The 26,597-nt window shown below is 33.0% G+C and overlaps 1 protein-coding gene across 1 annotated transcript in view; it reads right to left on the bottom strand.

Annotated features, from left to right (window-relative positions):
* Spata16 (spermatogenesis associated 16) overlaps window positions 1–26,597 on the bottom strand; it is a 277,049-nt gene that overhangs the window by 103,588 nt on the left and 146,864 nt on the right. Inside the window, exon 5 of the mRNA XM_071614922.1 lies at window positions 23,623–23,712. Within this exon, the coding sequence (XP_071471023.1) occupies window positions 23,623–23,712 (90 nt within the window). The remainder of the gene's footprint in view (window positions 1–23,622; window positions 23,713–26,597) is intronic.

Here is a 26,597-nt window from a genome sequence, read left to right as displayed (position 1 = left end):
TTTTCAATGCTTTTGTTTTTCACAAGGTTGACTTAAAATGTCAGTGTATTATTCTAAGAGTTTAAATAGCAACAATATCATCTTCCATTTCAGAGCTCTATCTCTGGCATATAAGATGTTGTCTTCTAATTTCAGTTCCACAAATATGTATACGGTGACAATAGTGATTGAGTCTTGAGTTGATATTAACAGGAAAAAAAAAAGGCAAATTGGGCAATTCTCTACTCACTGGTGTTTCATGATAAATTGGTATTTAACACAATTATGACACAGAAATATGCACTAATAGTTGCATACACAAGACACGGAAATAATACAAAAAAATAAAAGGGGAATAATTCTTTTGGGAGAAAGTGGAGTCAGGGAAACATTTTCAGAGTGGGTCCTTGAGAAGGGGTTCCGAGGAAACCACAGGGAGAAGCTGTTCTGAGCAGAGAATATTGGTATAGACAAATGGGCGGAAGTGTGAAATGGCCTGTGCCGTGCTTAGGGAATATTTCAGTACTGAAATTGTGTGTGTGTGTGTGGGGGGAGTGGGGCAGAGTAAAAAACAGTCATAATTATAAGAGACTTAAAACATTTTTTTCCAGTACATATATATCGTTTTGTAGATTACAGAGAGCCATTTAAGGTAATTAGTCTGGAAAGAAATGTGTTCATATTTTTTTTCTGTAAATATTTTTTTAACCTGCTTTTAAAAAGTAACAACATGGTATGGATATCTTTCACATTAGTAAATATTCAATTCTATCATGAATTAAAAAGGCTGCATTGTATTCTGTGGGTATTTTCAACTCCCTATGTTAGAAAATTAAGATATTGGAGAGTTAAGTTTTTGAAAATAATAAAGAATTCAGTTTAGAACATGGTTCTCTTGAGATGAATATAATACAGCTTAATGGGGGTATTCAGAAGATGCTCTGTATAATGTGAAGCTTGGGGCAAGATCTGAGACTGTGGGAACATAGTTGGGAGTCATTTGTATATTGATTACTTAAAGTCAATGCAGGAGACTTAGTGGCCAAGGTAAAGTAAATGCACAAGTAAAAAAAAGTAGATAGGGGATAGAACCTTTGGAAATAATAATTTTTAAGCATTGAGCTGAGGAATAAGAGACAGGAAAGGAAAAGTCAGACAGGGAAAAATCTGAAGAGTATGCTGTTAGGGAATCTAATGGAAAATAAAAACTGATTCCCATAACTTTTGGAGAGATGAGACTAGGCACTACTACCACTATTATTTTCCCCATTCCATAGGGCTAAGTATCTTACCAAGACCAACACGACTGTAAGTGATAAATCTGGATTGCTAATCCTGATCATCCAGCTTCAATTTTAATCAAGTTAGCACTAGATTTTTATGATTCAGGTAATTAAAAAAAGAGAGTATAAAAGAATAGCAGAATAAGTTTCAGAAGCTAAAATTAAGATAGAATCTGTAGGAGATAAAATATATAGAAAAAGAACATGTTCTTAAATTACAGCAGGCAAAGAAGGATATCCCAAAATAGGCTGGGAGAGAAAGCTGATAAAAATGTCTTGAAAATGTTAAGTCTTGGCTTTCAAATTTCAGAATATGGTGGATAAAATGATTAGAGAAACCCTACCCAGTACAGCCAATGCTCTTAAATATTGTGGGCTAAAAAAAATTAACAAATATAACATTTAAAATATTTTTTAGTTTAAAAGAACTTTAAACTTGCAGAAAATCAGGAAAATGAAATTGATACATAAATAATAAACTACAGACTTAAAATTTTTACTATTTTTATTGTCTTTTTCTAATCTAGTAATTCTTAAGACTAAGGAGGCAATCTTTAACGTATCTTCACTCTTTCCTTGTCTTTCATAATCTTGATTGTTTTAATGAGTACTGGTTTATTTTTATGTAGAGTATATCCCAAGATAGGTTTGTCTGATGTTTTCTCATGGTTAGACAGAAATTATGCTTTTTAGGCAACAGCATGACAAAAATGATATTGTGCTCTCACTGCATACTCTGGGATACAAAATGTTGATATATTATTACTGGTAATATCAGCCTTTACACCATTTTTATTATTATTATAGAAAGGCATTTGCTGAATTTCTTAACTGAAGTTACCAGTTTTCCTATTGATATAGTTTTCCTATGAATATATATGAAAATACCTAAGTGAATCCTACTATTATTTTCATCTACAAGAATGGGGTCCTAATTAGAATAAGATATATTCCATGCTTGTATAATTTTACCAAAATGGATTCTACTGTCATGTATAACTAAAAAGAATCAATAAAAAAGAGAAAAAATGATATGTAGTTGGGGGACATCCTAAAGACTATGCTAATATCATATTTCTCAATCTTTTGCCCACTGATTTTGGCATTAATTAGTGGATGTTATAAAATGGCATTAATTAGTGGATGTTTTAAAATGGTTATTTATTTAAAATTGGTAACCTTTATTATTTAGAGCAGTTTTTGATTCACAGAAAAATTGAACAGAAAGGACACAGAGCTCCTACATACCCCTAGATTCCTCCCTCCCTCACTATCAACAGTGTGCACCAAGGTGGGTCCATCTGTCATAATTGGAAAACCTATAGCTATCTATCATTATCATCCAAAGCCCATAGTTTGTTAGGGCTCCCTGTTGGTGGTGTATATTCTATGGACTTTAACAAATATATAATGATAAGTATCCACTATTGTAATATCACACAGATTAATTTCACTACCTAAAATTCAAAATTCCTCTGTCTTCCTATTTATGCCTCCCTCCCTTCCTCCTATCTGCTGGTAACACTAAATTTTAAAACATTTTTACCTAATTTGCCTTTTTCAGAATTTCACATAGCTATAATGAATGATAAAATATGTAGCCTTTTAGACTGGCTTCTTTCACGTGGAAATATGCATTCAGTTTTTTTCATGTGTTGGTAGGTTTTTTTTTTTTTTTTTTTTTTTTTTTTTTAGTACTGTGTAATATATTCCATTGTCTGGAAGTAACACTATTTATTTAATCCATTCACCTACTGGAAGGCATCTTGGTTGCTTTCAAGTTTTGGAATTCATGAATAAAGCTGCTATAAACATCGGCATGCAGGTTTTTATGGGAACACAAAATTGCAACTCCTTTGTGCAAGTACCAAGGAACACAATTGCTGGGTTCTATAGTAAGAGTATGCTTATTTTGCAAGAAACAAAAAAACTGTCTTCCGAAGTGGTCAAAACCATTTTGTCTTCCCATTAGCAATGAATGAGAATTCCTATTGCTCAACAAATTTATATGAATTTGGTATTGTCAATATTTTGGATTTTGGCTATTCTAATATGTGTATAGTGGTATTTCATTGTTTTCACAAGATGTTTAATACCAAACATCTTAGACTTATTTATAATCTGTATATCTTTAGTGAGGTGTCTAGTAAAGCTTTTGACTCATTTTTAAATTAGGTTGTTTGTTTTATTTTTGTTGAGTTTTTTGTATACTTTGGATAATAGTCCTTTATCAGATATGTTTTTGTAAATTATTTTATTCTCTTGATGGTATCTTTTACAGAGTAGATGTTTTTAATCTTACTAGAGTTAAGCTTATCAAGTATTTCATCTATGGATCATACTTTTTGTATGATATTTAAAAAGTCATTGTAATAATCAAGATTTTTTCATGTCATCTTCTAGGAGTTTATAGTTTTACATTTTACATTAAGATCTATGGTTCATTTTGAGTTAATTGTGTAAATTGTGTAATGTCTTTGTCTATATTCATTATTTTTGCATATACATGTTGAATATTTTCAGCACCATTTGTTGAGATGACTATATTTGATTGTTGTATTACTTTGTTAAAGATCAATTGACTCTGTTGAGGTGGGTCTATTTTTGGATTCTCTATGGCATTGTACTGATATTTTGCCTATTCCTTCATCCATACTGCACTGTCTTGATGACTAACTCTACAGTGAGGTTAGAAGTACGGTAGTGTTAGTCTTCTGACTTTGTTTTTATTCAATATTGAGTTGGCTATTTTAAGTCTTCTACTTTTCTTTTGAAACTTTAGAATCAAGTTGTTGATATACACACAATATCACTGGATTTTTGATAATGTGTTGAAGTTGTAGATCAAGTTTGGAAGAATGGACATCCTTAGAGCACTGAGTTTACTATCCATAAACATGGAATATCTCTTTGATTATTTCATTCTTTTATTTCTTTATTTTCCTAATACAGTTTTGTATTAAGTTTATGCATAAGTATTATATTTTGGAGGGTTTGTTAATGCAAATTGCAGTGTGTTTTAAATTTTGAATTCTACATTTTAATTGCTGGAATGTGATAGATTTGTATATAAACCTTGTATCCTACAACCTTGCTATAATCACTTACTAGTTTTAGGAAATTTTTGTGGATTCTTTTGAAATTTTTACGTCGATGATAATGCCACCTACAAACAAAAAAGGTTTTAATTATTTCTTATAAGTATGCACATCTTTTATCTCCTTTTCTTGTCTTATTGTATTAGGGCTTCCAGTAACATATTAAAAAGGACTAGTGAGAAGTAAAATTTTTCTTAGTTCTGAGCTTGGGAAAGTTTCAAAATTCTTGCTCTTAAATGTTATACTACCTGTGGTTTTTGTAGATACTTTACTAATGAGTTAAGGAAATTACCCTTTATTTCTATTGTGCTGGAAGTTTGTATCATGAATGTATGTTGGATTTTGTCAAATTCTTTTTCTGCATTTGTAGATAATAATCATGCAAATTTTGTCTTTAGCCTATTTGATATGATGGGTTACATTAATTGATTTTCTAAATGTTGAACTAGCTTTTTATACCTGGGGTAAATCCCACTTGGTCATTAAAAATTCTTTTTAAATATTGTTGGTTTGATTTGCTAATATTTTGTGGAGGGTTTTGCATCTATGTTCATGAGTTTTCTTTTCTTATAATATCATTGCTTGATTTTGGTATAAGAGTAATACAGCCTCAAATAGAAGGCATTAGAAAGTACTCACTTTGCTTATATCTTCTGGAAGAGATTTAAAAAAAATATTGGTATAATTTCTTCCTTAAATATTTGGCACAATTAATTAATGAACCCATTTGGACCTGCTGCCCTGTTTTGGAGATTATTAATTATTTATTTGGTTTCTTTAATAGATATAGACCTATTCAGATGGCCCATTTTTTTCTTATGTGATTTTTGGCACTTTATGTTATGCAAGGAATTCATCTATATCATGTATGTTATCAAATTTGTGGGTATAAAGATGTTAATGATATTCTCTTAGTATCCTCTTAATGTCTATGGGGTCATAGTGATATGCCTTCTTCCATTTCCTGATGTTAGTAATCAAAGTCTCCAATGTCTCCAATGTCTTTCTCTTTTTGTACCAGGGTTTAAACTCAGGGGCTCTCAACCATTGAGCCACATCCCCAATCATATTTTGTATTTTATTTAGAAACAGGGTCTCACTGAGTTGCTTAGCACCTCACTGTTGTGGAGGCTGGTTTTGTACTCGTGATCCTCTTGCCTCAGCCTCCTGGGCTGCTGGGATTACAGGTGTGCGCCCTCAGGGTAACAATCTATATATTATTTCTCTCTTTTTATTTTGCCTGACTAGAGATTTACCAATATAATCCTTTAAAAGAACCAGTTTTTGGTTTTTGAAAATTTTCTCTTACTTTCTACTTTCACCTTCATTGATTTCTTTTTTAAAAAATTTATTTATTTTACAGTAGGATGCATTTTGACATATTGTACACAAATGGAGTATATCTTCTCATTCTTCTGGCTGTATACAGTGCAGATTCCCTCCAAAAGTATATTCATACATGTATATAGGGTAATAATGTCTGTTCTAATTTTTCTTATTTTTTTTTCTGCTTAATTTGAATTTAGGGGCTGGAGATATAGCTCAGTTGGTAGAGTGCCTGCCTTGCTTGTACAAGGCCCTGTGTTCAATCCTCAGCACCACAAAAACAAAAACAAAAACAAACCATTAAATTAATTTAAATTTAATTTGCTGTCTTTTATATTTTATATGATCATTATTATTGTCATCATCATATTAATGTAATTAACTGTGATATTCTCATACATGTATACATCGTACATAATTATGTCCATCTATCCTTATTCTACTCTTGCCTTTCCCCTCTTCCTTCCCAGTAAATGTGTGTATACATATAGGTATATTTTATACATATATATTTACATATACATATTATATATTAATATTATACACATATATACATATGTTATACATATTATATACACACATGTAATTATTTTTATCACATGTATTTTTTTAGTTTCTGTATATAAGAGAGAACATGCAATACGTGTCTGGCTTATTTTGCTTAACATGATGTCCTTCAGTTCTATCAACTTTGCAATAAAGAATAGAATTGCATTCTTTTCTATGGCTGAATAATATCCCATTCTGCATATAGAAACCATATTTTCTTTTTTCACTCACATGTTCATAGGCATCCAGGCTGGTTACATATGTTAGTTATTGTGATTAGTGCTATACTAAACATAGGCATATATCTCTTTAGTATGCTGACTTTGTTTCCTTTTGATATATTTCCAGAATTGGGATAGCAGGATCCCACTTTTTTTAAAAGAAGCAAAACTGGTTCTTTAAAAGATTAAATTGGTAAATCTCTAGTCAGGCAAAATAAAAAAGAGTGGTAATTCTATTTTTAGTTTTTTTGAGAAACCTCCATTCAGCTTCCCATAGTGGCTATACTAATTAACATCAAGATCCTCCTGTCTCACCGTCCCCCCGTCCCCCCACCCCAGGCTGCTGGGATAAGGGTTCTTTTCTCTCAAATGCTTGCCAATATTTATTTTTCCTTAAAAAACACATATAAAAGGCATTTAAACTGGGGGTGAAATGGTGTCTTATTGTAGTTTGGATTTTCATTTCCCTATTGGCTAATGATATTGAGCATTTTTTTCATGTATTTATTGACTATTTATATTTATTCTTTTGGGAAATGACTTTTTCAGATCATTTCCCCCCTTTTGATGATTGATACTAGATTTTTTCTCTTTGTGAATATTTGTTCAATGCTTTAGATTTCCTTCTAAGAACTGCTTTCACTGTATCACACAAATTTTGATAAGTTGTATTATTATTTTCATTAAAGTAAAAATATTTTCGTATTTCTTTGGTGATTGTAACCTATGTTTAACTTAGAAGTACGTTGTATCATCTCTACTTAGGGATCTTCCAACTATCTTCATTAATTTCTAGTTTAATAACACTATGGTCTGAAAGCATACATTTTATAATCTTCATTGTTTTAAATTTGTTAAGGTGTGCTTTATGACATAGAATATGGTATATCTTGGTAAATATTTCATTTGAGTTGGAGAAGAATTAATTGGCTATTGTTGTATGAGAGAGTTTGTGGATACCAGTTACTTTCAGTTGATTGATTGAGCTATTGAAGTTGAATTCAATACATTCTTTACTAGTTTTCTTCCTGCAGGATCTGTGCAATTCTGATAGGTTTTGAAATCTATTTCAACATTTACTTCATCTATTTCACCTTGCAATTCTATTAGTTTTTGCCTCACATGTCTTGACAGCCTGCTGTTAGGTCCATACATGTTATGTCTTTTGAGTAATTGACTTCTTTATCATTGTGTAATATCTCTTTTTCATTTTGGTAACTTCCCTTTCTCAAGTCTTTTCTGTTTGTAATTAATAAAGCTACTCTTGCTTTCTTTTGATTATTTTTATCACAATATATTTTATCACCTTTTAATCATCCTTTAACTTTTTTTTATCAATATGTGTCTTCATGTCTTTTTTTAAAATAGAAAGTATATGATTGGGTCTTGATTTTTGATACAGTCTGAAAATCTCTGTTTTTATCGATGGGGTTAGAGTATCCATATTAGAAGTGATTACTGGTATATTGAATTAATATCTATCATATTTGTTATTGCTTTCTATTTCTTGCCCTTGTTTTATATTCTCATTTTTGTCTTCAAATTTTCTCTTTTGGGTTTCTAATTGAATATTTTAGATAATTCCATTAATTCCTTTCTCCTGTTCCTAATCTCACAGTGATCATTCATTTCACTTACCTCAAGGCATATATATATATATATATATATATATATATATATATATATATATATATATATAAAATATATTGTTGCTATGATTATTTTGAACAAGGTGTTTTCTGTTAGATCAATTAAGAATAAGAAAAATAATTTTAAAATTTTACCTCCATTTATCTATTCCCCTTTTTAAAATGTAGATATGAGTTTGGTACCTACATTATTTTTCTTCTCTCTAATAAATTTCTTTTAATGTTTCGAGCAAGGCAGGCCTATTAGAAACACATTCTCTCCATTTTTGTCTAAGTAGGTCTTTTTCATTTTTGAAGGATAATTTTGCATTTTGTAGTTGTTTAAATGTTTGTATCCCTCCAAACATTATGCTAGAGTTTAATCCCCTATGCAATCATATTAAGAGGTTAGGCCTATTAGATAGTGCATAAATCATAAGGGCTTTATCATCATGAATAGAATTAATGTCTTCATAAAAGGATGTGTGTAATTGAGTTTGTTGCTTTTTTGTCCTTTCTACTATATAAGGACACATGAGATGCCATCTGTGAGGAACAGACCTTTCCCAAGACCTTTGCCAGTCTCTTCATCTTAGACTTTTTCGTATCCAGAACTGTGAGAAATAAATTTCCATTGTTTATAAATTACTTACTCCTAGGTATTTTGTTATAGAAATCTGAACAGATTAATTGAAATTGGTACTGAGAGTTCAATGCTTCTCTACCAAATACCTAAAACTGTGGAACTGGGCAGAGGCTGGAAGAGTTTGGAGGTGAATGCTAGACAAAAACCTATATTGCTGTGAGTGGAATGTTAAGAAAGTGTCAGGTATAGATTTGAAGAAGAGAGTTGTACAGAAAGCCTCATTGTTCTTAGAGAGTATCTAAGTGGTTCTGTTGGTAGAAATATGGACAGTAATGGCTATTCTGATGAGGTCTCAGATGTAATAAGAACCATGGTATTAGAAACTGAAAGAAAGGTCGCCCTTCTTATTAAGTGTCAAAAAACTTGACTAAATAGTGTTTGTGTAATAGTGTTTTGCACAGAGAAACATATGAGCAATGAAATAAGATATTTGCAAAAAAAATCTCTAAACAAAGTGTTGAGAGTATGACATAGCTTCCTTGACTGCTTATAATACAATGTGAGAAGGAAGAAAGAAATTAAAAAGATATTTACATTAAAGGGGGAGCATAGCTAAAATATTTGAAAAATTCTCAGCCTGGCCATGTTGTCGAAAATGGAAAAGCATGTTTGGGAGAAAACACCAAGGGTATGGCCCAGTGACCTTGAGATTAGCAGAGATGGGGGAAGCCAGATACTATTCATCAAGAAAAAAGAACGACCCTAAAGGCACATCAGAGATTTTTGGTGCTGTCCATTCATTCCAGGCCTCAAATGCATAGAGACGTCAAAAGAGGATCCTTGAGCACTCCCAAGACCTCCACATCAGGTTGCAAGTCTGTGCTTCACATATGCCAATTCAGCATTCCTTGGCTGCCCCAAGTATGCCTTAAACTCACATCAGACTCTCCAGAATGGATTTAGTACTTTTGTAAAAGTACCTGTGGGAGTAAGTCGTCTCTTCTTTGCCCTTTAAACAATGTGAAGTTACTTGCTTCTGCTCTTTTCTTTTCCTCCTGGTATTCTCATTACACGTGTTTTCACCTTGGTAGTTGGTCCACAATTCTTGGTTATTCTGTTTGGTTTTAGTGTGTTCTTCAGGTTTGGAAGCATAAACTGTCATTTCCTTAAGCTCTCTGGCCATTTCCAGTCAAGCAAGAAGCTCATCAAAGGCATTCTTCCTTTTTGTTACATTTTTTGATCTCTACCATTTCATTTTGATTTTTCTTAGAATTTCTATTTCTTGACTTAAAATGTTCATCTGTTTCTGCATGTCATCTACCTTTTCCTTGAAAGCTGTACTATACTAACCATGGATTTTTTAAAAAAAAATTCCTGGTTTGATAATTCCAGCCATATTTGACTCTGATTCTGATCTTTTTCTTTTGTTCTCTGCAAATCATTCTTGGAGCTTTTTGGTATAACTTTAACATGATGCAGAGGGTAAAAGAAACTGCAATAGATAAGCTTTTACTAATTTAGTTCTGAAAAGGAGGAAGCATTCCATAGTCCTGTAATTAGGGCCTCAGTCTTTTAGAAAGCCCTACTCATGGACTGTGAATTTCACCAGTGCTTTTTAATTTTAATTAATTAATTAATTAATTAATTAATTTTTTTTTTCCTTTTCTCCCTTAGATGTCACAGGATGGCTAAAGGCAGATAGAGTTGGACAGTCTCCTTTTCCCAGGTGAATCAGGCTCTGATACAGTACCAGCAGGTTATGCTGTGATGGTAGATCCTGTTAATAAAGGCAAAATGCTCTAGTCTATTTCACAATGGCTCTTTTCCCCTGTGATGTTTCTCTGATGAATCTAAGAAAAAAACGTAGATTTTTCAGTTTTTTTTTCAGCAATTTGACTTGTTATTAGTGTGGTGTGGAATGGTAACTTCTAATTTTCTTACGTGGTAGACTGGTAACCAGAAGTCCATTAATGAGTCTTGCTTGCAACAATTATTGCCGTGATGTTTGCTCATATTGATTTTCTCTCATTCTCTCTATACCCATTAATTGTCATTCTTCTGTAAAGAAGAGTTTTTCTTTGTCCTCCATATACTTATTTATTAAATTATTTTATAATAATGGATATTAACTTAATTATAAGAGTTATATCTGATACTATCAATACTTAATTTGAAACTCAGCTTTAGTCACTGCAAGCTCTTTCTGCTTAGTTCTTATGTCTAAAAGGCATTTAAAAAAAATTCTTGGATAGAGTTATATAAGTAAAGGGGGTTTGGTAATCAAACACTGAAGCAGTGTTATTCTGAAAATACCTGCTAATCCTTAGTGGTTTATTCACTGTGGTTTGGGGTTTCTTTTTTCTTTTCTTTTCTTTTTTTTGTGGTGCTGGGTTGAAACCCAGGGCCTTACACATGCAAAGCAAGTGCTGTACCACTGAGCTATATTCCTAGCCTTGTACCTGTGTTTTAACAGGACATACATATGGAGAAAAGGGGATAAAACTTGGAGCCTGAACAGTGTGAAGACTGAAGAGATGACTCTCTTAAATCTTTCCTTTTGAAATAGCAAACTTAGTAAAAGAATTAGGAACAACTCTCAGAGCAAAATGTAGGACTAATACCAGTCTTGGCCTTAGATCTTGGTGGAACAAAGGAAAAGTAGAAAGTATTTGTTGGGAATTTCTAACCAAAACCCGCACTATTCTGATTTGAAATTCAAATACTTCCTACAACTTATATAAAAGAGTAAAAGACCAAGAATAGACAAAACATTCCTGAAAAAAGGATAAGTTGGGGACATTTGTTATCAAAGAATATTATATATGATAGTGTGGTTTTGGCAATGCAATAGGCAGTTGTGTGAGTCAAACAGAGATGAGAATTCAGCATGCTCACTTATGGACATCAGCATAAGACATCAACAGTGCAAAGGGATTCAGTTAGATGATGTCAAAATAATTGGTTATCTAATGAGTTAAAAACCATACTAACAGATTCTAACCTCACACCATGTATAAAAATCAATTACTGTAGCATTAGGTCAACAATTTAAAAGCAAAGGGAAAACTTACAGACTATTTAGAATATTATCCTAATGAGCTTGGGATAGAAAAGGATTTCTTAAAACTAAAACAGTACAAATCATAAAGGAACTTGATTATATCTGACAACACTAATACTAATTCCTTAGGCTTATTTTCAACAAAAGTCACTATGAAGAATATATTTTCATAAAGTGGAAAAATTGCCTATAATAAACATGACTATAAATGATTAGTATCCCCAATCTATAGGAACCCTAAGATTCAATGACAAAAAGACAAACAGTTCAATAAAACTGTGCAAAAGATATGTAAAAATGAGCATTTTGCAAAAGAGGAAGCATTATTGGCTAATGGATACATTTAAAATGCACAATGAATACATTAAAATTGCTCATTAGTAATTAATAAAATGGAAATGAGGATAAGACAATACTATCTCAAACTTACATAAGTGGCAAATATGAAGAAGTCTGACAGCACTAACTGCATTCTTTGATGCAGGCGTCCAGTTTTGACATAAAATTAAGCTCAAATTTTATATTTGTTACTTATTAGTAGTGAGATCTTTGATAAGTCATTTAAACTTGCTGGAGTTTCCTCATCTGCAAAAGGCAGAATATAACTTCTTGGCTATTATGAAGAACAAAATTAATGCATGCACCAGACAAGTGACATAGTTTGGCAGAAGAGTAGAGGGTCATAGATGATGACTGCTAAAACTGATATAAATTGAGGTGGTAGCCAGGAATGTAATGTTCATATCAAAGTTTCACTGAACAGAATTATTAAGGTTTTAAATATCTTTCTTCAAAGCTTATAATAATAACAAGTAGTAGCAGCAATAATTAATTGAGGGTTTACTATGTGCTAGGCACTGAGTTTAGTGTTTGATATTCATTATTTCATTTAATCCTCATTATTACTTTATAACATTGTATTCTTATTTCCATTTTATGGTTAAGGAAATTGAAAGTCAAAGAGCGTAATTAACTTGCCCAAGGTCACACAGAGCTAGTCATTTATAGCTTTGAGAGTGGAACACAGTTCTCTTTGACTTGACTATAATTCTCTATTACAAATAATTCCTTAGCAGACAGATCCAGAAACAGAACTTTTGTCTTATATGGAATCTTCACAATTAGCAGAATCAAGATTAATTTATGTGCATAATAGTGTGATGAACTGATGCCAGTATTAAAAAATACGGTAGAAAATTCAGTCAGCTCCTGGCAGCCTGCTATTAGGATCTTCAACCTCATTTTTTGTCAGATTGTTACTGCTTGTGACTGAAATGAAGGAAAGGGTAAAGGAGGAATTGGAATCTTGACTAGCTGAACTGAATACTCCTCTTTCTCTTTTTGAAATTCCATCCTTCCATCTTGGGTGACTCTACAGTCTAAGGCCCTTCAAGAATAATTGAAATATCACTCAGCATGAAGCAAGATGCTAAAATTCTTGATATATGCATACACAAAAATTTAAAAACACAACAGTCAGAGTCTTGCCCATTTCATTGCCTTAAACCAACTGGAATCTTGCCCTTTCAATCTCAGTGTTAGCAGTGGGCTTCCCCAAAGCATCAACCCTCAGTGAAGAAGAGTATGTCATGGTCTGTGGTGCAATAGCATGGCTAAGTGACAGCCCAACACATTTTGGTTTTGATGTTGAGAAACTCATTGTCTCTTCAGGTAGCTTCATCTGTCTTCAAAGAGCTACAATTATCAACAACAAAACCAATAATAATGGCTCATTTTAATTGAGAATTTATGATATTTCAAGTACTGTGCTAAGGCTTGATATAAATTATCTCACTTCAACTGCTAATTTCCTTTTTGTATTATTAATGATTAGTGTATAGAAAGGAACTCTTTTTTGTGTTTATTTTGTATAGTGCAACTTTGTGAATTTATTTATTAGTTCTAGTCTTTGGGATTTCCTACCTATATAGCATTATGGCATCTATGTGTAGAGAACATTTAATTTCTTTCTTTCCAATCATCTGGATGTCTTTATTTTCTTTTTCTTTCTTTCTTTTTTTTTTGATTAATCTCTCTGCTGGAATTTCTGTATTTTCTAAAATAGAAGTGATAAAGTGACATCATCTTTTTTTTAGTTCCTGATATTGGAGGGAAATTTAATAGTATTTTCCATTGAGTAATGTTAGCTATAGCCATTTCATATAGGCATTTATTATGGTCAAGAAACAAGCATCAATTTAATGACTAATAGTTTGTTACATAAATATGCTTCATCTTAGTTACTCAATTTCCTGTTGCTCTATGTTTCTTATTTTTAAAAACTATAATATTTTAATGAATAACTTTGTTAAAAAAATGTTATTGGAATACAAAATAGTTGACAACTTTTTTCAATAAACATTATTGAGTGGCAAAACAACAACAAAACATTATCTCACTTCTTCCTTAAAATAACCTGGGCAACACAGATGCTATTATTATGTTAAGTTTACAGATTGAAGTCTCAGAGGTTTATAGCTGTTTGTCATATTTTTAGCATCTGCAGATTAAATTCTAATTCATTTGACAACACTTAGGAAACAGCATAGAACTTTAGGAGTTAAACCTCAGCTCTATTGGGTTAAATATGTCCATGTTTGATTTTCTACATTCCATTTGTGTAGAACCTGTAGAATCATGTGGATATCTAATTGAAGGGGATGGTGGGAAAGAAGAGATCTTGAGTTCCTCACATCTAAAACATGACATTTTGGGGCCTCTGCATGTTTTATTTTATATAGTTTTTATTGCTTCTACCCATTTTTATTTTTAAGGTGCAAGGCTGGATCTATAGCAAATAAAACAAACATTTCTCTGTACTTTGCCACACATTTTTTAGACCAATATTTGTGGAAAGTATACCCAGTCCAAGAACTTTGCATTTATAAATTACTTTAGAAATGTTTATATATAATGCAGATTCATAGCATATCATTGCAAAGAGAAAAAGAATGATAAAAATAATTATTATGAACATCAACACAGGATGGAAGAATTCAGTCGATCAATGTTTGTTTTTTTTTCCTCTAATAAATTAATGAATGTCTTGTCAAAAGTCTGAATTAAAAAAAAAGATTTTCTAATTTTTATAGAAAACGTTATGTATCATTGCAATAATTTATTTATAATTTGGAACATGTCCCAAGGTCTGATTTTTATTAAGTTAACCTGCTTTTCTTTAGCCACCTGCTATCATTGCAATACTGAAATTAGTATTTTCTGTTATCAGATTAGACATTTAAAATTCTAAAACTTTATATCCTTAAGACAAAAGAGATGGCTATGAACTTGAAAGTTTGCTGTATTTCAACTTTCACTTTTTCCTTTGAAATTACAAACACTGTACCACTACTTCTTACCTGAAAATTGGATGAGCTGTGGTTTTAAAGTGAGATATATTACTTCAGCTATGGAAGATAACTAAGTCTGTCTCCATTAAAGTCAGTTTTAGAAATTATATGACAAGATGTAACATTTTTGCAATGCTTAGGTTAGGATTCACACAGCTTTGTAATATGTGGGGAACAGGAAAATCATTTAATGGCAGAATTACCAAGTTTGTCTTCCAACATATAATCTTCCAACACAGGATCTTCCAACATACATGTTACCTATGAGTAATGCCAGAATGAACCAGAGAGGCTGTGGCAATGGCAAAGTGCTCCCAATAAAAAGAAAGAAGAACGGGGGCTGGGGATGTGGCTCAAGCGGTAGCGCGCTCTTGCGTGTGGCCGGGGTTCGATTATCAGCACCACATACAAACAAAGATGTTGTGTCCACCAAAAACTGAAAAATAAATATTGAAATTCTCTCTCTCTCTCTCTTTAAAAAAAAAAAAAAGAAGATCCTTCAGACAGATGGCCAGTTTAAGAATAAAAATGAGCTTACAGCCTTCATTCAGTCTATTAGTAGGCAGAAATGAAACTTATTTCAGCCAGAAAGTATCTGTGATGCATTTTTAGCATCTTGCACGGTGAATGAATGGATTTTATACTTCTAATTGAATCAAAACTAAGTTCAAATAAACTCCCAACACTACTATCATCTCTTCAGAATCACTTGTCTGGAGTCTACCTGTCAGAATATTCTCTTCCTTTGCAAAATACATAATAATCTCATTTAAAATCACAGAGTTTCATGACATGGAAAAAAGCTGACACAGTTTCTTCTTGCTTGCTGTTGTAATACTGCTCCTGAGTGATTGCTTATCTATGGAAACGTCACTGTTTTATATTACTAGATTTCTGAACACTTCAATTTATTTTTGGATCAGCCTTGGCAGATTGTGATTTATATATGCATTATTTCTAGCAGGATCAACTTTGAAGAAAAGAACAAGAAGGAGGAGAAGGTGGTGAAGGAGGAGGAAAAAAGTGACATCCCACCCATTGACTACCACCTCTACTAATCAAGTATTAATATTTGACTTGATTTTGCTTAATAGAAACATACTGCTTGGCAAAAAAACGAATGACTCTGGGATATCTTGATGCCCATATACAAATGCTAAATGCTGTGTCTCACTGAAAAATTGATAGACTAATGTGTCATGCCTTAGGCATAGCTGACCATTCATTTCTAGAAGAATCTATTTTTGAATGCATTTGTTTTTTGCAGTTTTCATTGTACTCTCATCCAGAGAGTAGGTTTCCAGAAAATTCAAATATCCCAATAAGTCTCAAACTCTGTTGAAATAAAATGGTAGAAACTAAATGTAATCACCAATCAGCTGAGGTGCTCAATGTTGATTTTCCCCATCTTGGCATCCCTAGTTTTGGGTAGATAAAGCAGAGAGTTCTTACAAATGGTCACACTAAATATGATTTGTAGTATATGCTATAAATAGTTAAAAATACGTTTCATTAAGTAGGTATATTTGATCACTCAAGAAATAATCCCAAAATAATCTAAAAATGATGAAATATTAAAAAGAACAGCAATCACCATAGACTCATGAGATGCATTGAGAATGACTTATATTTTTGAATTTTTTTTTAGTTGTAGATAGTTATTTACTATGTGGTGCTGAGGATCGAACCCAGTGCCTCACATGTGTAAGGCAAGTACTCTACCACTGACCTATAGTCCCAGTCGGAGAATGACTTATTAATGGACCAGAAAACAGTGGAAGCTTAAATTGTGGAATTATGCTAATATTTTTTTGGGGTAAACCGTGAGAGTCAGATTTTGGAGAAAGAAGACAGGAATGAAACATGGAAAAATGTAAACATAGTATCTTAGTCCATTTAGTGCTGCTCTAACAGAATATTTGAGACTGGGTAATTTATAAAGGACAGAGATTTATTTCTAATAATTCTGGAAACTGGGAAGTCCAAGGTCAAATAACTGCATCTGGTCAGGACCTTCTTACTGCATCATTCCACACGAAAGGCAGAAAGGCAAGAGAGCACATGTATTTTGCACATGTGATGATGGGAAAGGGGACAGAACTCATCTTTTATCAGGAAACTCCTCCCACTATCAACTAGCCCATTCTTATAACAAAATCAATCTATTCAGGAGGGGTTGGCCCTCATGATGCAATCACCTCTTAAAGACTTCAAAGGTCCCACTTTTTAACCCCGTTACACTGGGAATTAAGTTTCTAACATCCAACTTTCATGTTTTGTTGGACACATTCAAACTATAGCATACAGAGAAGGAGGATGAGATAAGGAGTAAACAGCAGTTGAAATGAGGAATAAACAGAAGGAAATAGGAGTAAACAAAAAGACAAGGCCAGAGGCCAAGAGTGAGGCAGGCAAAACTGAGAATCAGCCAAAGACATTTTTTAGTAACCCAAAGCAATCAACTTTGTAGTTTCTTTCCTGTTATCTTTATCCCCAAAGGTACATATGATAGAAAACAACTCTAAAATCCAGTATATCATTTACTGCTTTATTTTAAAAGGGGAAAAGATAAATAATTTTAGAGTAACTATTTTTATTATTTATTCCATTTCTCACAATATTACCTATGTTGTGTGATATTAAATAAAAGTATTACAAAATAAGAAAGCAGACCAGATAGTGAATTAACTAAAGCTATTGAACTGAATTCTGTAAAATACATCTTTTTCTATGATGAAGGACTGCTGGCTTTATATTAAAATCTTCTCCCAAATGGATTATATTAAAACCTTCTCCCAAATTGACATGGGAAGGAATTCTCTTGCTGGTGGGAGGAATCTCAGCCTTCACCATGGAGTGATGAAATTTCAGTTTTCACTTTAAGCTGGAACACAGAAGTTGATTCGGACTACAGATCTGATGCTGCAGCCCACAGCTTTCTGTGGGATCCAGGATGATTTGTCATATGACAAGTTTGTTGAATGACCAGTTGGTCAAACTTATATTTATTTACTAGATACTAGCCTAATTTTGGATCTATGGAAAATGTATAGCAGTCCTGCAGATGGATGTGAAGGGAGCCAGAACTCCAGGGTCCTGAGGCCTGCAGTTTTTCTCTATTCCATAACCTTCCCCTCTGTGGGATCACAGCCCAGGTTGTGCTAGGCGCCCACTATTGATTCTCCTGACCTTGGCATCTCTAGTTTCATGAGATAAAGCAGAGATCTCTTACAATGATCTCATTAAATATGACATGTTGCAAGTGCAATAGATAGTTAAAAACCATTTTATTAAATAGGTTAGTTCAGTCACTTGACATAAAACTGGAAAATAATCCTAAAACTTATGAAATATTAAAACAAAATTGCTCTAAAATATTATAAATATTAATATAAACTGTTAAACTTTCAAATTTGAATTTTGATTACAATTATAAGAAGATAATAATATAGAATATGTTCAAGATGAGGATGTGGGGGAAAAGACACTCATACATTGCTGTTGGGACTGGAAACTGGTGCAACCACTCTGGAAAGTAGTATGGAGATTCCTCAGAAAACTTGAATTGGGACCACCATTTGACCTGGTTATCCTACTCCTTGGTATATATTGAAACGATTTTAAATCAGCAAACTACAGTGATGCAGCCACATCAATATTTATAGCAGCTCAATTCATAATAGCTAAGCTATGGAACTAACCTAGGTGCCTTTCAAAAGATGAATGGATAAAGAAATTGTGGTACATATACATAATGGAGTATTACTTGGGCATAAAGAAGAATGACTTTATTATATTTGTCAGCAAATGATGCATCATGTTAAGTGAAATAAGCTGGTTCTCAAAAGCCAAAGGTTGAATGTTTTCTCTAATATGTAGACGCTAACTCATAATAAGGGGAGGAAGAATAGAAATTCAGTAGATTAGACAATGGGGAATAGAGACAATAAAACTTGGTGTGTTGGAAGTGAGGGTGGTTAGGAAAAGAAAAGATAGTGGAATGAATCTGACATAATATTCCCAAACACAGTGAATCCCAGCACCATTTACATCACAAGAATGGAATTCTAACTAGAATAAGATAATATTCTATGCTTCTATAATTATATCAAAATGGATTCTACTGTTATGTATAACTAAAAAGGACCAATAAAAAAGGACACATGTTAGCAGATTGAATGAAGAGGTAGTTATACTGAAAAAAAATATGTTCAAGCACAATAGAGTGACACTCACACATAGAAGAACACATTAAGGAGAACAACCATTCTATGATTTTAGCTCTTGAAATACTGAAAATTCTCTAAAGATAAGAAAAATGTTCAACATATTAATAAGGAATGTATGGGTAAGAAAATGTGTCCATATTAATTAAGTATATTAGGTAAGACTATTTCTTAAAATAAGTTTGTAGTGAGCATTAATTTGGTGACTTCTACAAATTGGTCATTTGGCAAAATGATTCTTAATAGTGCATTATATTTTAATGAATAGATCTACTTCAATTTTTTAAAGATGACACTGTGTTTAAAAAAAACTGAAATAATTGCCAACGTTTAAAAGTCAAGAAATTTCCTGAAAAGCTCTGAATTTATACTCTCTCTTGAAGGTTCAAAAGGTTTCTAACACAGCCTATATTCCTATATAGCAACATTTGAAGGACTTGAGCAGTGGGCACTACCTTTAGAAAGGCCTATGGTAGGGTGACCACATAGCATATGTGCTTGGGACAGTCCTGACTTATGCCTGTTTTCCTGGGATAGATTATTAATCAGATCCACTTTCACTTCCACTAGTGTCTAGTTTGAAAGATAAAATACATGGTCACTCTAGTTAATGTTCTCTAGTTCACTGTCATTCACAGAATACTCCTTGTAATTGGAACACCCCACACGCTACATCTTCCTGGACTTTGCAAGTTTTGGAGTGTGTTGCTTGTGCTCCAGAATCCCATGTCTAGCTCACATATTTAGAAACATACAGCTAATTCTTCATCAGTGATGGATGAAGAGGCTTTGCTGCATTTCCTTCTGTTTGCTTCTTCATGCACATATACCCTGCAATGAAATCTATTTTTTTTTCATTATGGATCTTCACTATAGAAGATCCATAATCTTCTTACTGATATAACTGAGTAGTTATCAATAACATAACACCACAGACTCAAAAATTAGCTAAATTAACTCATAATTCCCTTGCTGGTGCTGTTCCATTCTAGGCTTGGAGCTAGTTATTGAGCACATGGAGATGAAAGATACCATGTTAATCATGTTGTCAGGAGTCTTAGGTCTCTTCACAGAACTGTCAATCTTGGCTTTTATTGTCTCTCTTTGTGTATTTTCTCATTCAATCATATTTCTCATGAAGGTATCAGAAATGAATGTTTTTTAGGAATTGATAGGTGACTGTCAATTCCAGAAATATGACTACTTAGCATCAGAAAGAAAATAAACTTAGTGTATTGGTGTTACCAATGAGTTTTAAAATTTCCAAATGGGATATGTGTGTATGAGCACATGTGTGTGCACTCACATATATAGTTGGGTGACTAAGGGCAGATTTGAGCAAAGACTGTCTATAACAACACTGATATTCTTATATAAAAATAAAGATGTTAAAGAGTGAGACTACATGCTATTTCAGAAAAGGTCTCAAAGGGTGGCTGACTCTTGGGGATTGGGGTGGAATGGTGGTGGTTATGGTAATCTTAATTTAGTTTGGTGGTAGAAAATGTGATTTCATCAATTTAACCATGGCCAGCTGTCTCCTCAAGGGTAACCAGCATCCCTGTAGAGCCTAAACCATAATACAATATCCCTAATTTTATTTAATTTCTACCATTATATATTCTTGCTTCTTCTTTCAGTAGGATATTATTGGAAGGACACTGACATATAAACTAAAAGGATCTGCTTATTCTAAATCTGATGGATGCCTTCCATTTAACCACAGACAGTAGCATGTCCTCTAGTGTCCTTGGACGAGAGCCTGAGCTTTTAGGAGGCTGTCATGAGTGGAGGTGTTTGGGCTCAAACAAACTCAAGCATTCAAATTTCCCAGGGGCTACTTACAAATATCCTATTTTGGATGAGTTTTTGGCTGGTCCACTTCATTGGGAATCATGGTGTCTAGATCGCCTAACTCATGTAACAATGGCATTCCTTTAGTATTTGGTAGGTGACTGCCAATTCCAGAAATATGACTACTTATCATCCTAAAGGCAATAACCTTGGTGTGTTGGTGTTACTAATGAGTTTTAAAATAACATGCTTACGAAAGGCCTGAAGCAAATTATCCGAGTCTCTAGGAGATTGGTTGATAAAAATGAATGCTATACATATTGATTTACATTAAAGATGTTATAGCTAAGAAATGCTAAGATATTCATGTTCATGATTCATAGCATTCTTCCCTTGAGGTTGGGGGAGAGGATGATGTGTACTTTATGTCAAGGGTTGTAATTGCCAAGGAAACTTAAATGAAAAACATTCATATTTGATAATTATTTCTGTTTCTCTGTTGGAAAGTTCATACCAGTATAGCCAGCAGTTACCAGGAACTTTCTCAAGGAGCACTGTGTCATGTCAATCATCAAATGATGTTAAGCAGGTACGCCTATTGCAGTCAAGAACATGGAATATATAGTACTTATGTTAGGTGGCAAATACTAACAAATTCCTAATTTCAATTTCTTGTTGCTTGCTTGTTTTAGGACCCATAAAGAATTTGTTATCACTTTGGTAACAGAATCCTGTTCTCAAAGAGTTTTCCCCATCTCTCAATATATAGAAGCTATTTCGTACTCCATTTTACCAGTTCTAGGTACTAGCCAATGGTTTGCAAACTTCTATATGTCTTAATATAAACAAATAATGAAGCCTGGATTTGTAGCATTTGCCAATTTCCATAGAACTTTCTCCCAGAATTTCTAATTTCTCCTACAGTTTAACAATCCTCCCCAAATCCTGATTATATAAGCAGCTGTTCTTGCAAGCCTGCACGAGTATACCCCTAGCAGTTTCTCTATTAGTTACACTCTAATTCTGAAGGTATAGCTTGCTTTTTATTGATCTTTTGGTTGGATTCAAGACACATTAACAAACCACCTCTTAAGGAATGCTGTTTTGCAGATTCCTATTTTCTGTTTATGCTGAATCTTGATATTAATTTTGTTTGTAGCTGATGACCTTTATAAAAATCCGCTTTTTGAAGTGTGGGACAGAAGGATGCTTATTATCATCTCTTAATTTCTCTCTCATTCATACAGTTAGTATATGTGAGTATACTAGGTAAAACACATTTAAAGAATATTATGGGGAAAATGGAATGCAAAAAAAAGAATGATGGAGACAGACAAAAAGCTGATGTGCCATATTTGTTGTCTGACTGCAAAGTGACAGCAGTTGGAATTCACTTTGCCTTTCATATCCAATGTTTAATTGAGTTCAGGCAGCTCCTGGAACCATCTTACATAAATGGAAGTCACGTCAATCTCACAGTATCAATTTTATGGAGATTTCATTTCCCACTTTGACTCCTGTTTCCAGTTTCAAAGAAAATGTTATTTCCAAATGTTCTAGAGACAGTAGCTATCTGCGACCTAGGCATACCATGCCTGTTACCGTAGATTTATCCTTAGGTGTTATGCTTAGCCTAAATCCAGAAATTACTCGTTTTTTTATCACTGAATTCCTGGACTGGTAAACTTGAGTAAGAATCAGCCTTCTATATATTTGAGAGAGAGGGAAAAGTCATTGAGAATAGGATTCTGCTGTAATAAGCTTGATCCCAGAGGGAGAAAAAAAGCCTTGGTTGTTACAGGTGAGAAGGAATTCAGAGTATTGTGTGTGTGTGTGTGTGTCTGTATGTGTGTGTGTGTGTATAATTAGTTGTTGATAGACCTTTATTTTATTTATGTATATATATGTGGTGCTAAGACTTGAACCCAGTGCCTCACACATGCCAGGCAAGTGTGCTACCACTGAGCCCCAACCCCAGCCTCTGTTATAGAACTTTTATCAGTTTTCGTCATAGTGTAGGTTCTTGGGATGAGAATATTAGGAGCTGCTTCATTAGGTTTCTGTTGAAAACACATTGGGATCCAAGAAACAATACTAACAATCCTTGGTGTTACTTAATTGATACCACCTCCTCTAGAAATGGACTGCTGGGATCCTTTCCATGTGAATGGATTTATCGTCAGAACACAAGAGTCACAGAATTGTGTCATTACAATCTTGACCAGGAATGTTCTCCAGAGTAGAGGTCAAGTTCATTTCTACTATCTGTGCAAGTTTTCCCATCATTGTCAGTGACCTCATGACTGGAAAATTTGAATTTGCTAAGAGTTATGAACAAGAAATAGCTTTAATTAAAGAAAAAGATAGTCAATAATTGGTGGTTTGACATTTATAAGACAATAATTTGGGTAAAATCATATTCCATGAGAGAAATGGAAAGTTCTCTTATGCTATTACCAGAATCTGGGAACAAAATTAATTTAACTTCAAATAAATCTTCACAAAGTTATAACAAACATACCGGGCAGCTTCTGAATATCTCTCCAGACATCTAAACACTGTTGCTTGACGAAGATGGTTTCGGAAATAGGCTGGGTTTAGAACAATACTCCTGAGAAAAGACAGATGAAATGCAAACATTATTAGATTTTTAAAAGACAATTACCAGAAGTGTAGAAGAATGAAATCACATGCATTAAATCAATTTTATATATTATCTATTTTTAAAAAAAGACTAATGAATGAAGCCCTTTCTTTCTGTAATTGTCAATTAAGACAAATAAGCATTCTTGAAAAGCAAATTGTTTGTGTCACATAAGCAACTTTATACTACTGAATATCTTCTATAGGCCTGATAATGACAAAGAATTTGAATTCAAACCTATACCTCATATAAGACATGCTATTTTATTTGCTTATGTTAATAAATCAGGTAAAACTCATATTTATGCAATTTTTATGCTAAGTCTACTTTTAATAAAAGAGGAGGTTGTTGACTGATGAATTTCAATGAAAAGAAATGAATTGCAATTTGGGTGACATGCTCATTTGAATTTTATAATTAGGTTTTGTCTTACCCCTGCTAGATGATGTAATGGCATGAACTGGTAAGATCCCACTTTACTTTGGGACTTTGAGTCCCCTCTTTTTCTTGACTGAAATTATAAGGCTTAACTTAGAGATGTTTTGTTCATCCTTGCCAGCTGACTCTTCCATTATCTGTAATCACAGTCCAACTCAGGTGAGAATATGGTTATACTTCAGCTATCTTTCCCCTCTAGAAATAAACTGGTGGACATTTTCCTTCTTGCTTCCTGTGAGACTGTTAGAGGTAGGCAATGTTCAAGGCATTCAATATAATGATGTGAACTGGATAGATGCACTTTGTACCCCATCATCAGATGGGAAGAGTAAGTTGGTGAAAGTTTGGAATGTAGCTTCTATTATGCTTCTTGATGTGGGGTTCAAATTGTTATGGAAATGATAAAGGATTACTAAGTAACACTTTGTGAGCTTGTTATTGCAAGCTGATAATAATTTGGAATTAGTTCATTATTGAAGTAACTTGTTCTTAATGTGTTTTTCTTTTTTTGAAAGTTGCACAGAACTTTTTGATATTCAGATGAAAGCTATAAACCTCTGTCCCCCCAAAAAATGCATACAAAAGTCACCCAACTTTAGGTAAGTCATGTGACCTCTTCAGGGCTATTTATGAACTTCAGGTTAAAAAACATGCAGACTGAAATAATTTCATTTCCAGAAACATTGCATATGAAAAGGCAAAAATGGAAAAAAAAATCTATCCAGCTTATGAAGAATTGTAGAATTATATGGTGATGAAATAGATTGATTGTATAATTTAGCTCACTTTAAACACAAACCCAAACCAGAGAGTTTAAGAGAAATTTCTAAAATCATACATAATTAGTTGAAGAGTTATTATTTCAAGTTTGTGGTTCCTTCTTTAGCCACAAAGGTCTATATTATTTATACCTTAATGCATCTCTTGTGATAAATTCCAAATTATGAGAGTCTGAGTTAATGATATTTTGTTGTATTGTGCAGCTAATAATTTGTGAAAATTAGCACATTAAAACCCTAAGAATATAGGTCATTTTCTTTGGTGAGTTCTTAGTAAAATGTGGGAATTTAAAAATGATCACATGGGTTCATTTGATGTCAATGTAAAACTACAAATATCTACCACTGATACTTTCTATTGATTTAGAAAAAGTATGTTTACAAACCATGTTTACATGTTTTATCCCATGTGAAAACAATCTTATAAAAGCAACAGAACATAGCTAAGATTAGTGTTCAGACTAGGGCCTGGATTTTCTGTTTCTGACCAAAATTTTTTCTTTCACATCATAAGTAATTCTCTCCTTTTACTTTACAGTCATTGATTCACTTAATGCACATTTAGTAATCATCTACAAATGTGATGGGACAAAGTCCTTAATGAGTGGATGTTTCTAGACTTGGATATTCCTTGACACATAAGATAACATTCTGGTGACACATAAGATAACATTCTGGTTCTGCTAAACTACTTTCCAAGATATTGCAATGTCAAATAATTTCTTGTGACAAAAATTGATTGGATTGGAGAAAACAATTGAATGCCATGAACAGGAGACATAGATAGGGAAAAACTTAAAAAAAGAGGTATCATCAAAGTGACTTTGGATGTAGGTAGAGGAGTTTTTTGTGGGTAATGAGAATTGGTGAGGTAGATACTGTGGAAATTGTTTCAATAAGATTTTTTAAAAGGATTAAAATTGGAAAAAAATGCTTATAATTATGAGCCTTCTTTGATGAAGAAATATAAGCAGAGAATATGAATCCTGTTGTTACACTAGTTTTTTGACCATGATGTTGCCTGACCAGAACCACAGAAGTCCCAACTTCCTCAGAAAGACCCAAAGAAGATCCAGTCCCAGTCTCTACCTGAAGGTTCAGTTATAAAAGAATTAGAAACTTTTTAAAGAGGTGTAACATCTGGCAGTCTATTATGTTTTATTCTCTTATAATTATTCACTGTGTGTTTGTCATATGCCCCTATTAGATATTTGGCATGCATATGGTAGTGGTGATTGTAACATGTAGTTTTTACAATTTTATCATCTTATTGATGCTTTCTAAAATGGAATATACTTTTAAAAATATATTTTATGTTGTATACAACTTGTAGAGGAAATGATGATTTGTCCTTTAAAAAGTTCCTAATCATTTGTCATTTGATGCCATTTGGGGAGACGCAGGAGGCCAGCTATGATCAAAATGGACAGTCTTGCTGGGGCTACTGTGAAAAAAAGCTATAATTGTAATCAGAGAGAGGTCTCTGTGCTGATTAGTTTGATTTTATCACAGAGGAAATAAATCTGATTTAGCTATGCTGATAGGGCTTTTGGTCAAAAACAAAAACCATGTTAGAGGGAATAGCTAAATTATAGAAGTCACTGAATTTTTGTCAAAGGAATGGAGTTAGTGTTA

The sequence above is a fragment of the Marmota flaviventris genome, chromosome 8 (assembly GCF_047511675.1).
Source record: "Marmota flaviventris isolate mMarFla1 chromosome 8, mMarFla1.hap1, whole genome shotgun sequence".
Classification (NCBI taxonomy): domain Eukaryota; kingdom Metazoa; phylum Chordata; class Mammalia; order Rodentia; family Sciuridae; genus Marmota; species Marmota flaviventris.
Note: the sequence above shows the minus strand (reverse complement) of the source record. Positions and strands in the feature narration are given on the sequence as shown.